The sequence below is a fragment of the Geospiza fortis genome, unplaced genomic scaffold (assembly GCF_000277835.1).
Source record: "Geospiza fortis unplaced genomic scaffold, GeoFor_1.0 scaffold88, whole genome shotgun sequence".
NCBI classification, from domain to species: domain Eukaryota; kingdom Metazoa; phylum Chordata; class Aves; order Passeriformes; family Thraupidae; genus Geospiza; species Geospiza fortis.
The window spans coordinates 1,093,723-1,108,408 of NW_005054434.1; the positions used below are offsets into that span (position 1 = coordinate 1,093,723).

A 14,686-nucleotide genomic window follows, 5' to 3' on the forward strand; every position below is an offset into this window, starting at 1 on the left:
CCACACGGGACCCGGTTCCCGTTCCCGGAGCCCGCCCGGTGCTCCCCGGGCTCCTGCGGCGCAGCCCCACCCGTGGGAGCTCTTCCCCTGCCCTTTATCTGCCTGGCGGCTGGCTTGTTTAAAAAGAGCAGCTTTCGAGAGTTGGAAGCAGTGTCTGATAAACTCCAGCGTGTTGCTTGGAGTTTAGCGTGCGGGCTTATGCTGAAGATTCCCCAAGGTTCCTCACAAACGCTTTCTTTTCCGGCAGCGCTAAATTTCAGTCCGTAGAAAGCAAGGATAGAGTCACGGCACAACTTTTATGGGCGTTGTTGGGTTTTTTCTCTTTCTCTCTCTCTCTTTTTTTTTTTTTTTTTCCCGTGATGAAACACATCAGCTGAGACAAAATTTCTTCCTCACCGCGTGGCGCTGCCCAACACTTAGCAAATGCTGTTTTGGGAGGAGTATTCTCCATGCTGTTTTCTTGCTGTTTAAAAGGAGAATATTTAGTTATTTGTATTTTTTGGTGTTTGTTTCGTTTTCAGCATCTCGTCAGAGACACGTGCATTCCTGTTAGAGGCAAAACATCCCGAAAGCAGTGGCCCTGCACCTGTGTGATGAGGACCTAGAATATTTGCTTTTGAAGGATTGAGTTTTTTCGGGGAGTGGTTTCTCTGTGAATTTATCAGTCAGAAGTGTGTTCTGCATGAAGCAATACTTGGGAATCAGCAAGTAAATAACATCCAAGAAAGGAAATGTTTGAAGTGGAAAGCCCCAAAATAAACGAGCAATTGCCTGCACTGATAAAAAGAACTTTGTATCAATAGCCAAATCTCGTGCATTCTTGTATGGTACTACGTTATCTGACCAGGTCAGTTGACTAAAATGAGGCAGATGTCTGTTCTCTGAGAAATACTCTTTGTTCTTTCTTGTTTGTGACATGCAATAACTGGCCAGCTGTGCAGGCCTTTCAGTTGAATTATTTTGAAAAAGGAAAATCACCCAATATTCCAAGAACAGAAAGAAACGTGTATTTGTGTAGTGGTTCTTTTCTGTGGAATTAGTGGTGAATTTGTCAATGATCTCAAGGCTTTGACATTTAAATACAAAGTTCACAAGCTGCTGCATTCACATGTGCTCATCAACTAGGAACAAAATTTTCAAACTGCTGTTATTGGAATATGTAATACCCTGTGTGATTCCTAGAATCACAGCCCAGGCTGGAATATGCAGTTAGATGTTATGGATTAAATGACAGGGAAGGTTTTTTTTGGGAGGGATCTTCTGCAGTTTTCCTCAGATCTCTGTAAGAGAATATGGTTCACTAGATGTCTGGAATTCTTGTCTAGGCACTGCTGGTAGCTGAACCTGCCAGTTATTGCAAAACATTTCACATATGAAAGGAAGAGATTGCCAAAGGCACCTTCTTTCCCAAAGTAGTTTTCTGGTTGCATCTTCCTGCACTTTTCATACTTGTAATATATCTCACAAATACCAACCAGGCTTTTCACAAGTTTGTTTCACTTTTTCCCTTTCTTTTTTTTTTTTTTTTCTTTTAAAGGGATAGAAAAAATGAACCCTTCCTATTTTCTGGGTTTTGGACATTCTCATCTAGGCATCTTTGGGAACAGGAGTGATCCTTTCAACAGAACAAATGAGACTTACTGCTACAGCACTGCCCAGGGCAGCACAGTGCTCCAAGGAGTAACCTTTGGTGGAATCCCAACTGTCCTGCTGCTTGATGTAACCTTCTTTTTTGTAAGCCCAGGTTTCTATTTCTTTTATTGAAAGTACTTCTGACCTTCTCAAAAGTGACATTGTTCTCTGAATTCCCTTATTTATTGGGTTGGAATTTGGTTTCTGAGAATGTTCAGAATAAGAAATGAGTTGAGGCCATCCTGGGAGCATCAAAGTGCTTTTCAAGTGTTGATAAATGTTTGCATACAGATGGGATGGTGGTGCCACTGTATGTTGGATGTGTAGATGTAGGGAGGGTGGAGTTTTACAGGATCTGTTTGTGGGGGCAGTGAATTTTGTGGTTGCAGCTCAATTTTTCATGTTTTATCTTAACTGCAAGAACATTTGGGTTTAAGTAGTGGGTACATTTTCAGGAAGGGGACACCATTACTAACTCAGTTGTGAAATTTTTCCACACTGTATTGTCTTTTGAAAAAACAGCTTTTTAAGATTAGATTTTCTGAAGCTGTAGATGAAGTACTGACCAGCTCAGTCCTGAGAAAAGATGGAATATGATTAGTTGCTTCAGGACAGGCCTGAAACTGCACTAAAACTTGTGGTTATTTTTGTAAGCTTGGTCTAGGTGGCCTTCAGCCACCAGAAAAAGGGCTGCAGACCTGCAAATTGGCCTGAGGAAAGGGTCTATGGTAGTAAAATAGACAAAAAGGATAACAGTTACTGAGTTCTAGAAATCTGCTGTAAAGAAACTTAAAGTAGCTGTGCTCTGAGCTGGTCCTTCTGTAGGAATGTAAAGGATATTCCTCAAAGTTATTTAGTGGCATTCTTTGCTGTTGATTTGGTGTATGCTACCATAAATCCATTTTCTGAGGGTGTACAGTATTTACAGCACTGTGTCACCAGTGGCACAGCATTTAATAAGATTCACTTGAAGTGCTTGCCTTCTTTTAAAAGCTGTGGCTCAGTTTTAAGACACTGAGTCTGCTTTTGAGTTCATTGCTGTTGAACTCCGCACTCAGGCAGGGTTAGGTAGAGAGTTGGGTGCAGTGCAGAATGCTCCTCTTTTCTTCAAATATCAAGTACTGAAAATTATCTATCAGGTCCTGTATTCTTATTTTCATGACATTTTTCCTGCATATCCTTTTAGTAACTGTCAGTTGATGGGTTTCTGATATGTTATTTCTAGGTTGGTTTCCAAAGGAAGTGAAGTTTATATATTTCATTCTCTTCCCATTTTTATCTGGCAGTTCTGCCTAATAACTGTAGAATACTACAGCCAATTTCAACCAGAGTTGTGAAGAATCTAGAGAGTTTTCCTGCTTGCATGAAGTTTAATGACCAGGTGAAGAAGGAAGGCTCTCATAAGAAGGTTATATTAATTGTGAAATGTGGAAATGGAGCTGTGTAATCTTGACACAGAGATAATCTGGTCGTGTATCCTGGCTGGCCAGTCAGTATTTGATCCCAGTAAATTATATCACTCGCACCACTTTCCAGCCAAACAGGTTGTTCAGAATAAGAAATTCCATGGGATGGAGGAGGAACCAGAAAGTGAGGGTGTATGCTACATATGCAAAGAAAACAGGCCCTGTCACTTCATTGCTTTTTGTAGAGGAACTTGTTTAAAAAAAAAAAAAAGAAAAGAAAAGATATTAAGCTATGAAATACTCAGTGATGGAGCTTTTTTCTTGTTTTCTCTGTCCCTTTCAAAAAGTGAAAATACAGGGGGCAGATAAAAATACATTGCAGAGATCAGGGATGGGTAGTTTTGGTCCCAGACAGGTTGGTCTGTAGCATGGCCGCCACTGAGTTGGCTGGCATATGATAATTGATTTAGGAGCTAGGACAGCATTTTTGGTCAGTTCTTACACACCTAAGAATGATTATTTTGAAATGGGAGAAATAAATATTTTAATATCTCCTTTTTTATTTTCTAGATTTTAATATTACTGTTTTCCATTATAAGAAAGAGATTCTGGGACTATGGTCGTGTTGCTCTGGTGTCAGAAGTTGAAAGGTAAAAAAAATATGTAATCAGACTGACTTGTTGAATCATTTGGGGAGGAAAGTACAGTAAGTGTGGCTTATATTAGGTGCATTTATATCAATTAAATATGCTTGTAATCACTTGCACATGTTTGTTAAAAATGTCCTCACACTGCTTTGTGTGAATACATCCTCCTCAGAGAGTTATTGTCCATGGTTTCAGCCATAAGTCCTGGGTTTCCATTGCCATGAATTTCATCCTACAGCTGTGAGTTAAGGAAGTGGAGGGAAGGAAAGAGGCTGCTTGTCTGCTGACATGCTGCACATTGATGTTTGCACTGTGCTTCTGTACAGAAGGATATTAACCATTCTGTTTATCTTGGCTGAAGCCCAGTGTATTCCCAGGGCTCCCTGCACAGCCTGTGCCACAAAATCTCCCAAGAGTTCAAAAAGAAAAACTGACTTTTTCAGGTTTCTGAAATTCTTCACTGATTTGTAGTAATATTTCAAATGAGCATTTTTTAATTTTTTTTTTTTTTAATGTGGGATGATATGTTGGGATGTTTAAAATCCAAACTGTCTGTGCGTGAAGTGGGGAAGCTTTTAACAGCAAGCCTCTTCCTGGTGCAATCAAATTGTGGTAAATTCACAACTGAGCAACTGGAAAGAGCTCAAACCCTGGTTTTAGGTGTAATCTATGAACAGTTGTGAAAGATAGATGATGCAAAATGGAATGGGCAATAACTGAGAAGGCTTTAATCCAGCTGGCTGAGGCAGCAGTCATGAAGGTGCTGTGGAGGCATGGGACCAACAGGCTGGAGCAGTCAGACACCCAGGAGCCTCTGTTTTTGTCCTGCTGGACTGTGAGCTGAGCCTGCTGGCCACAATTACAGAGACACCCAGGAACACACTCCATTCTGACAGGTGGCCTCCCGTAATTACCATTGCAACATTTCTTTTTAGCAACAAACTGAAAACAGGCACTCTGCTACTTTTGAGGGCTACAGAGTTTCTAAATGTTTCTAGCCTTGCTACAGGACTGTTTGTGCGAGGAGTTGGCTTCGCAGGGATTTAGTTGTGAAGAGAAATTGTGAATAATGGCTGTACCATAAAGGAAGAAAAGTGGAGGGAAAAAAGTGATGTCTTGTAGTGAGGAAAATCCAACAGGAAGCCAGCTTGCAAATCTGATCCTGGCTAGGTTCTCAAACCTGTGTTGCATTCTGTTACATCACTGTGGCTTTAATATCCTGATAAAATGTTATTTTCTTTTAAGCTCAGTTGTGCTCTCATGTCAGGAGCTCACAGGTCCTCTCTGTTCAACAGGAGACATACACAAGTTACTATAATCAGCCATGTGCTACAGGGTGAAAAGCACAGCTTTCATAAGTGAAAAAGTGTGTTTGTACTACATCCCTTAGTCAGAATTGTTAAAGTTGAAATAATTCTGTAAAACTCCATCATCTGTTGTTAAAGACACTTAAATGCATCATTTCATGTGTTTTAGTGAATCAAGATATAACCGGTTGTCAACGTCATCATCAGTACCTGAAGATCTTGAATATGATAAGGTAAATATTCTAGAGTTCTGATAATACTTTCTGAATGGAATCTGCTGGAATTTGCCATTCCATCTAGTTCAATGAACCATCATTAAACTGGAAGTTCACCTCTATGCAAAAATTAATAGTGCATTGTTTACTGTGTTTTTATAGAACCATGCATAATCTCTGTTTCCTGATCAACTATTGCCATATCATAAAACCTGTATCTTGTGTCATTGTTTCTAAGTCTGATTTGTTGTTTTATTGTTTTTTTGGGTTTTTTTTTGTTTTTTTTTTTTTTTTTAATTTAGAGAGGGACTATATGTTAGTGTTTCAAAGGGGGAGGGGAGAGTAAAAAAAAGACTAGCAGATAATTTGTACTGGGATGACAGTTCAAAAAGTTACATTGAGTTCGCATTGCAAATAATACTTAGTTGTTCTTTACAGTACATTGTTTTCCTCACAGTGTTGAGAAAACTGGATGCAAGTGTGAGGCTAATAATAATGTTATGCACTCTCAATAATCAAAATGGTTTGAAGTGGAGGGTAATATTTTGGCCAATAACTGGCTCCCTCCATGGTCTTTCTGAAGTTGTTGAATTGGTACACTCCTATAATTTTGTGTTGCAACTTCAGAATGAGCCATGCAAGAGTTGTCCAGCGGTGGCATCCTAAGTTTTCAACATTTTATATATACATGCATCAACTTAATATCTAGCCTTGCAATTAATTATTTGTATGAGCATCAAAAGCATACTAGTGGTTGATGAGGATTGCTCTGCTATTTGTGTACTTTACTCCATCTTTTTAAAACCATAAAGCAACTTTAGCTGTGGAGTAACACGTGTCTATTTAGTTGGATAATGTTCATTTGAAAGAGGAGCCCTTTTGAGAGAGAAGGGGTTTTTTTGAACCATTGTGGGATGCTCAGTGAGATGTGAATTCTGCTATCCAGTTTCACTGGGGGATTTGTAAGCCTATATAAGAAGCCTTTCTTTTAGTGTAATCACAGCAGTGTTTTTAACAAGCATTTCACTGATTAACTTGTATTAGTCCCTTGTATTTCAGAGCAGCAAACTACCAGCTTTTTAGCTAAGATATTGTCTCAATAGAAAGACTTATCTTAATTGGATGGATTAGACTCTATTTTTTTATGTCAGCTTCTAAAAACTTCTTTTTTAAAATTTTATTTTATTTTATTTATAGGGGTTTTGTTCTTGGATTACATCTGCTTTTCGGATGCAGTAAGTATATGAAGCAGAAATAGTGAGTTGTGGTTTGCTTTGATCTTTTTTAATTTAGAAAGGTGGTTTTCATTCCAAAATTTTGGGGGTTATTTTCCCATTTGAGTAGATAGAGTTTTAATACAAGCATTGATACAGGTGCCTCTGGTTGGTTGAAAAAAGGAAGTGAAAACAAGGTCAACTTATGGGAATACTTTTTCAGGGTATAGTTGTCCTGCTAGAAGCCCAGGGACTTGCCAATCTTGGGACAGTGTGTGAATCTATAGTATTTATATGGATTCAGAGCTAATAATTACACTCTAGGATTTTACTCTTCAAAGAGTGCCTCGTGGGTGTTCCCCTGTTTGAAGCCAGCAGGGCCCCAGGCAGGCAGTGGGATTTCCCTGCAAGGGTTTCTGTGGAGAACTGGTGGCTGGGGCTGGAATTGACTAACTAGGGAAAGTCCATCCCAGTGCTTCCCAGAAACTGAATGTTAGACATGTGATGTGTGTTCTTTATGTCTCTTGGGGCTTAGTAGACCATGACTTTAAAAATCAATTTCTAGTTTGGATACACTGAAATATGAAAGGGGTGGGGGTTAAGCCTGTCCTTCTCCATTTTTGCTAGTTCAGTTCCTTCCTTTTCTAAGTTCTCCTATTCTGATGATCTAATCTGCTGGCAGTGGAGAGATGGTGAGAGTTCATTCCAAAGCCTTTTCTATCTCCTGTTAGCTGGGTGTCATAAGAGTGAGGTGGTTCTGTTGTAATTTGCCTCCTAGGGGGCCTTTATGGGGATGAGTGGATACTGTCACTGATCTTAAATTTGGAGAGCTAGGCTTGTGACTGGATAAAGCAGGAGGTCACAGCAAAAGACTTTGTCCTCTTCTAGTCCAAAAGAATTTGGATTCGTGTTTGCTTTTCAGATTACTGTTTCAATTTTAAATTCCCTAGTGTTAAGTTTTGTGTAGTGGCATTGCACAAGAAAAACGCACTTTTGGAACCTGAATTTACATATGAAAGAACACAGTAGGGATTGATGGGAATGGGGATGTCACTGAATAGACTGAGGATCTAATGTGTGTTCGTAAGCCACTCCCAAGAAGATTACTTAATCTGACCATGTGTTTTTCTGGCTGATGCAGTGATGATGAGATCCACGAGAGGTGTGGGGAAGATGCCATCCATTACCTCGCCTTCCAGCGCCACATCATCTGCCTGCTGATTGCCATCAGCATTTTGTCTGTGTGTGTGATATTGCCTGTCAATCTCTCAGGTGATCTGCTTGGTAAGAATTTATTCTTTTGTGTTCTTAGAACAGTTCTTTATACAATAACAAAAACTCTTTAGGATTTTTTTTTTGGTTAAGTTTATAAGAAGGTGTTTTAACCACTCTAGTGGGTTGACTCTGGCTGGATGCCATCTTCACAAACTGCTGCACCATAAGTCACTCTTCTACAGGGTGCAGTCCTTCATGCACAGCATGAACACCCCACGGGGTCACAAGTCCCACCAGGAAAGCTGCTCCAGCATGGGCTCCTCTCTCCATGGGTCCCCTGGTCTCTGCAGCGTAGGTCTTCTCCATGGGCTGCAGGTGGATCTCTGCATCCCCATGGTTCTGCACCATGGGCTGCAGGGAAACCTCAGCTCTGGTGCCTGGAGCACCTCCTGCCCTTCCTTCTGTACTGACCTTGGCGTCTGCAGAGTTGTTCCTCTCACATATTCTCACTCTGCTCTTCTCTGCCTGCAGTTAGATCTGCACAAGAACATTTTTCATGTTATCATGGAGGTGTTACTATCATTCCTAATTGGCTTAGCCTCATCCAGCAGTGGGTCTGTCCTGGAGCTGGCTGGAATTGGCTCTTTTGGACATGGGGAAGCTTCTGGCAGCTTCTCACAGAATCCACCCCTGTAGCCCCTCTGTTACCTAAACCTGGCCACACAAGCCCAACACACCCCCTCAGTCTGATGTGAAATTTGTGTGATTGTATGGGGCTCTTTAAACAGTTGTCAGAAACAAGATAAGACTTAGATGACAAGACTTAAAAAGGCTCAAGTCAGGATTAACTTTACCCATGCCCTCTTAACTGGTGTTGATCATTATGGTTTTTATTGGTGGTGATTGTCAATGGAATACATCTTCACAGCTGAGAAATCTTTTTCTAGTATCCAGCCTGAACCTCTTTTGCTTCAATTAATTTAAAATCAACTTTTTTATCTGTCACTGGAGAGAATAGACTATTCTTTTCCTCTTTACAAAATCCTTGTAGCTGCTTGAGAATGATAAACATTTTTTATCTGCTTTTTCCTCTTTCTCATAAGCAAACCAGTTAATTTGGTCTCTAATGAGAAATGTTTTCCATTTGGCTGATCATAAAATCGTCAGCCATGCCTTGAATTTTTGTTTTAATCTAGCTACACTGTCTGCCATTGCTCCTTTATGCCTTGGTTTATGTCTCAAAATTGGACAAATCTTGCAGAGACTTTGTCAATGCTGACTAGATAAAGTTCATTTCATGTTTCTTGAAGTCTAGTCCTCATTATGTCTTCCAGTGAGGCACTTGCAATGTCCTCTAGTTTGCCATTCAGTTTGCTGATGGGAAATCTGAGTTCTTTGAGTGAGATCTCTCTTAAACTCTGTTTATACATTCTTCTATTTCTGATTATGAGCCCTTACAATCCCATTTCCTACCTAGCTTTGTATCAATCTCCTCAAGATCGTGTTGAAAGTGTTGTTCATGGTTTTTAAGAGCCTTGTGACATAGCTCTTGTCTGTAATAGGACACATTGTACCTTTTCCTTTTTGTATTGTTTACCTTTGGCACTTCTGTCTCTGACCTCCCTTTTTTATGAGCTCTTTCTTGGCAATTCTCTTGTTATATTAAAATGAGCTTATTATTAAAGCAGGACAATATAGCTTCTGTTTTTCCGCTTTAACCTTTGTGAGTCTAGGAAATACAGCAGAAACCAAATTTTAGTATCTCTCCCCTTCTTCCTCCTCTTCCACTGTAAGCTGATTTTGTGCATTTGCAGTTCTTTCAGTTGTGATGACTTGCAATCACAACTTGTGGTTTAACAGTCTGGGCTGGAAGGATTGTTTGGCTTTCTAAAGACACTAAACTCCTTTTCCTTTGTCATCATTTGCTCAATTTTCCCTCACTTGCATTATAATTTTTTTAATACTTGGCAGTCTATTGAAATAATGTCATGTAAACCCATTTTTGACCTTACCAATGTTGTCAGCACTGTTTTGTCAACACTGAATTAATGCAATTTAAAAGCCTGAGATAAGAAATCAGTTAAGATGAAAGAAAAGCGTGAAGGAAAAATGTTCAATCCCTCAGCAACATTGTTAATGGACATGAAGGGAGATTGGAGGGAGAAAGAGAACTGCTTCAAAGATCTAATGTATAGATTTTCAAAACACTCTACTGTTTTTCTTGATGACTTGAATGTGGTATAATCTAGGGGTGCCTTTTCTAACTTTAAAACACAGGCAGAATAAACCAGCATTGACTATGATTCTAAGTCATTTTATCAATGAACTTGCTCAGCATTAAAAAGAAATATATCAACTTCTTTAAAAATTAGAATAAAAGATGACTTTGTGGCAGTAAGTGTTGCACCAGTTAATTTTCCTACTTGTTCTTGTTCTTCTTAGATAAAGATCCCTATAGTTTTGGAAGAACAACTATAGTAAATTTACAAACCAGGTGAGTCTTGCAGAGTCCCTCTATGCTGATGTCTGTTTCCTTCATGGTCTCTAAACACAAGAATTGATATTGCAGCATGGTTCATGGGCTTGGAATAACTTGATCCCTGTCTGTCAACTGAAACTGGGATATGCTCTGCTTCAGGCTGTGAACTTGCAGTGCTGTTAAGAAATCCTGAGATTGGGCTTCTGGTCTCTCAGCTCTCACTTCTTACACCACGTGTTTCTCTTGGCTAATGACTGCACACCCAGTGATATTCTTTTCAGAAATTTCCCCATTAAAGGAAACCATGCTTCAGAAGGAATGTAAAGCTGATAGCTTTACTGGAATCTGCAGCTGGGATGATTTAAATTCCCTTACATTAGATTTATGTGTGTGCATATCTCTCCTATCTGAGATTACAATTAAAATTACTTCAATGGTTTTTAAAAGTCTGTAAAATAGTTGAAGTACTAAGCTGCACAAATCTTCTGATTTATTCTTGATCAATCCACATCCATTCCTGGCACTATGTCCAATAGAATTTCTGTTTTGTTTAACCATGTTATGAAACCAAACAACTAATAGGGATTTTTTTACTCTGTTGGAGTTTTTTAATCTGTAAAATAGGTTCCTGTATTTTAGTTTAATTGCAATTATTAATGCTCTTTACAAAACAGAAGAGCTGTTCACAGAGCAGAACTTCTGTAAGCTTTGAAGAAGGAGATATCAGAAGAGAGAATTTCCTCCCTGTATGAGGCTGTTTTCAATTTGAGTAAGGATTGTGTTCAAGAAGAGTTTAATTATGCACTCAGCACAGTAAATAATAAAGTAAATAGCAAACATTTTGGCAAATAGCATCATATGTCATATATGCCATCTGAATGAGAAAGTAAAAGCCAAACACTGCCTAAATATGCCCATGTCGTAGAGCATCTGTTTTCTTTTCAGCTCCATGGCACATAGAATTTTATGAGAAGCAAATAATCCTGTTGGCTGTCCAAGGCATCTGCATAGGGGTGACTGACTACCAGTAGCTGCCTTTTTTCCTTGTTTTATGTTCAGTGAGAGGTTTTGATCTGATTATCATTCTGATGGCTGCTTGTATCAACTGGACAATTGGTTCTTCCTGTTTCTCATATTTCTGTTTTGTCTGACAGCAATAATCTTCTTTGGCTGCACACAGTTTTTGCTGTTGTTTACCTGATTCTGACTGTTGTCTTCATGAGACATCACATGAAGTATGTCACATATAAAGAAGAAAACATAGTAAGTGTCTGTATTGGAGTGAAAAGAAGTGTATTTGCCAATGGATAATGCTAAAAAGCAAATTGCTAAGGTGCCTCCTGCATGCTAGAATGTGACATAAAAGTGAAGGAATTGACTGAAAGCAATGCTCTACTGAATGAATTGTGAAAACAAATGGAGAGAAGGGGGTTGGGGAGGGATTTGTGAAATTTTGCTGTAACCTGTTACCAATGTAGAAGGTGCTGTCTCAAATAGATGAGTTCCCACCAAAATCAGAATTACCTACCTTTTTCCTGCTCTACTACACAGCTAATTGTGCTGTGTCTTGGCCTTCTTTACATTCTTGTTTTCTCTTTTGCAATGTATTTTATCAAAATATAATTTTGATTGTATGCAAAAATGTAATTACGTTTTCTCTCCCAGGTTAAGTGCACATTGTTCATAACTGGTCTTCCAAAAAATGCGAGTGAAGAGATCGTGCAAAACCATTTCACGTAAGTTCCACACTTGAGTGATAACATTGGAGTCATGGAGTGGTTTGGCTTGGAAGGGACCTTAAAAATCATCAAGTTCCAATTCCCTGCCATGGATAGGGACACCTTCCACTAGACCAGATTGCTCAGAGCCCCATCCAACATGATGCTGAACACTTCCAGGTATGGGGCATCCACAACTTCTCTGAGCAACCTGTTCCAGGGCCTCACTGCCCTCACAGTGAAGCAGTTCCTCCTAATACCTAATCTAAACCTATTTTCTTTTTGTTTGAAGTAATTCTCCCTTATGCTGTCACTACATGGCCTTGTAAAATGTTTCTTTCCATCTTTGTTTAGGAATGGGAGATGTAGAATTGGCCTGGTAGTTTTCCCTGCCCAAGCACATAAATTTTTTTAAATTTTGCACTGCTATTCAGAAAATATTATATTTCAATCAGGTTAGTTAACTGATCTTTAAATCAGAATTTAAGCAAGTGTCTCTGTATCCACACTTTCCAGTCATGCCCCCACGCAACTTCTACTTGGAATAAAGCTGTGCATCTCATATTGAGTAACCTCCAATGGCTGTCTGTGGAAGTCTCTGCTCTCTGTTACCTCATTCAGAAATTAAATGAGTGATGAGATGTCAGTTAGATACCAGTGCTGCTCTTGAAACAGTTTCTTCACTGTACTCTCTGCTCTTATTGTTCTCATGTGCTGCTTCCTTTCAGGGATGCCTACCCAACCTGCACTGTGCTGGAGGTGCAGCTGTGTTATGATGTAGCCAGGCTTATTAACCTTTTCAAAAAAAGGTACTTGTTTTTGTAACCTACACAAATTTAGCATAATTCTTTGAATGTTTTGCTAGTCCTTAATCAACATGCACCAGCAGTACTAACCTGGTGTATCCTAAAGGTGGATTCTGCTCTTCAAGTTCTGGTCTGGACTTCAGTTAGATTCAGCTGTGTTTTGAAGGGGTTTATGGGGCTCAGCCCATCTCTTGTTGGTGTGATGTGTTGTGTGTTGCCTAAATTAAGTTTTGATTTGCTGATTATTTATGTATGTATGTACTTAATTATTTATAGACAGGCAAAGTGAAAAACTGAACTATTGAATTAATAACTGTTAACCCTGCTTCTTTGGCCAGAGGTACTGATCACAGGAGAGACAAGTGTTGTCTTCTGGGCTCTCAAGAATAACATTGGGTTGTTGTTTTTCCTGGACCCTCACTACAAGTAGTGAGTAGTCCTAGAACTTCACTACATGTAGGCTGTATAATGTTATACAAACTTGCAAATAATTGTATAAGTAACCAAAATAAACTGCATGAAAATATCTTTGGTGACTGATTAATTTGCTATCAGTGCTTGGCGTAATTTTTTCCTCTCAGGGATTATAATCTTTTTAAGCTTGATGTTGATACTGTTTTCTTGCAAAATGTTATGGATGTATTTTTTTTGTGCAGAAAACAGGCAGAAAAAAGCCTGATTTACTATGAACACCTGCATCAGAAGTATGGCAAGAGAGTCCAAATCAACCCTAAGCCATGTGGTCAATTCTGCTGCTGTGAAATGAGAGGATGTGAAAGGGTAAGAGATTCTGTTCTTCTCTAGTTATAGCTAAGTAGGTTATTGGAGGAGTAGAAAATAGTGTTTGTGTCATGTTTCATTGACCTTCAGAAAATTCTTTATTCATTCATAGCTTATCTGCCATGTTCTTGTACTGCATAGGAAAGGAATTCCCTGAAACTTTTGAAATGTAATCTTTGTGCACAAACTGAAGTAGAAGAAAATCTTCCTTGTCTTTGCCTCGTGACATGATTTGTTATTTGTGGGAGTGGCCTGAGGGAGGGTGACCATGGTTTGTGTAAACTGTGTGTCAATGAGGATATTGGCCATCTGGTACATTGCATCTAACAGCCATCAATTTCCCCACAGGAGGATGCTGTAGATTATTATACCAAAGTTAGAAATGAACTTGAGGAAGAATATTCAAAAGAGGAACAAGCTGTTCATAATAACCCACTGGGAATGGCCTTTGTAACGTTTCAAGAGAAATCCATGGCAACCTAGTAAGTTTTGCCCATTGTCTTGTTTGCTCTCTTTTTACTAAAATAGTACAAATGATCTCTTGTTTATGTCCCTTGTTTGCTTATGTTGGTTCTTCCTTTCTTCTTTTTCACCATTCTGTGGATTTGCTCTGCTTTGCTTTCTGGTAAGTTTTTCCATAAATGTATTTTAGCCTCTATGCTTTGAATGAAGATATTACCTAAGGGACTAAAAGGCTTGGGACATTTAATGGGATAAAGAACCTTTCTCTCCTGTGTGGGATCCAGTCCATCAGGGTAGGTTTTTAGAAGGCCTTACTAATTGGCTCTTGCATATGAGTTACTGACAACTCCATTTTCTGCTGTGCAAATGGTCCAATTACCAGGCTATCAGAGTGGGTACAAATTGCACTGCCAGTTAAGTCATCTCAGCAGGGTAGGCTCAGTGAGGGACCTGGCCACAGGGGAGAGAAACACATATTCTCTATATCTCTTACCTGTTGTTATAGATATATGTTTAGACCTAATAACAGAAGTTGTTTTGTGCTTTTATTCAGTCATTTGCAGGGAAAAATATGTGTAGCCTCTCATGTTCTGTTGGCATTCTGTAAATATCTTTTGCTAACACAAAATGGGTAAAGGGAAGCAGAATAAGATTTGTATTGCAGCATAACACATCATGCTTTTTTCTGTTCTTAGCCTCTGTAGTTTAAATTGTCTGCATTCTTTTGGCCTTCAAGTCATGTTAGAGAGACAGTTTTTGAGGCTGTTTTTCAAGGAAGTCCAGGATGTAGAATTTCTTGCAAGAT

The 14,686-nt window shown here is 39.2% G+C and overlaps 1 protein-coding gene across 2 annotated transcripts in view; it reads left to right on the forward strand.

Annotated features, from left to right (window-relative positions):
• The first annotated feature begins 356 nt into the window (after nt 1-356).
• The window catches only part of TMEM63A (transmembrane protein 63A), a 30,099-nt gene continuing 15,769 nt past the window's right edge, over nt 357-14,686 (forward strand). The window contains exons 1-12 of one of the 2 annotated variants that reach the window (XM_005427019.3): nt 357-847; nt 1,538-1,734; nt 3,609-3,688; nt 5,162-5,225; nt 6,405-6,442; nt 7,563-7,705; nt 10,079-10,130; nt 11,270-11,378; nt 11,781-11,851; nt 12,562-12,642; nt 13,296-13,419; nt 13,768-13,901. In XM_005427019.3, coding sequence (XP_005427076.1) covers nt 1,549-1,734; nt 3,609-3,688; nt 5,162-5,225; nt 6,405-6,442; nt 7,563-7,705; nt 10,079-10,130; nt 11,270-11,378; nt 11,781-11,851; nt 12,562-12,642; nt 13,296-13,419; nt 13,768-13,901 — 1,082 coding nt within the window. In that variant the 5' untranslated portion in view covers nt 357-847; nt 1,538-1,548. The remainder of the gene's footprint in view (nt 848-1,537; nt 1,735-3,608; nt 3,689-5,161; nt 5,226-6,404; nt 6,443-7,562; nt 7,706-10,078; nt 10,131-11,269; nt 11,379-11,780; nt 11,852-12,561; nt 12,643-13,295; nt 13,420-13,767; nt 13,902-14,686) is intronic. The other variant, XM_031061942.1, reaches the window with a different exon arrangement.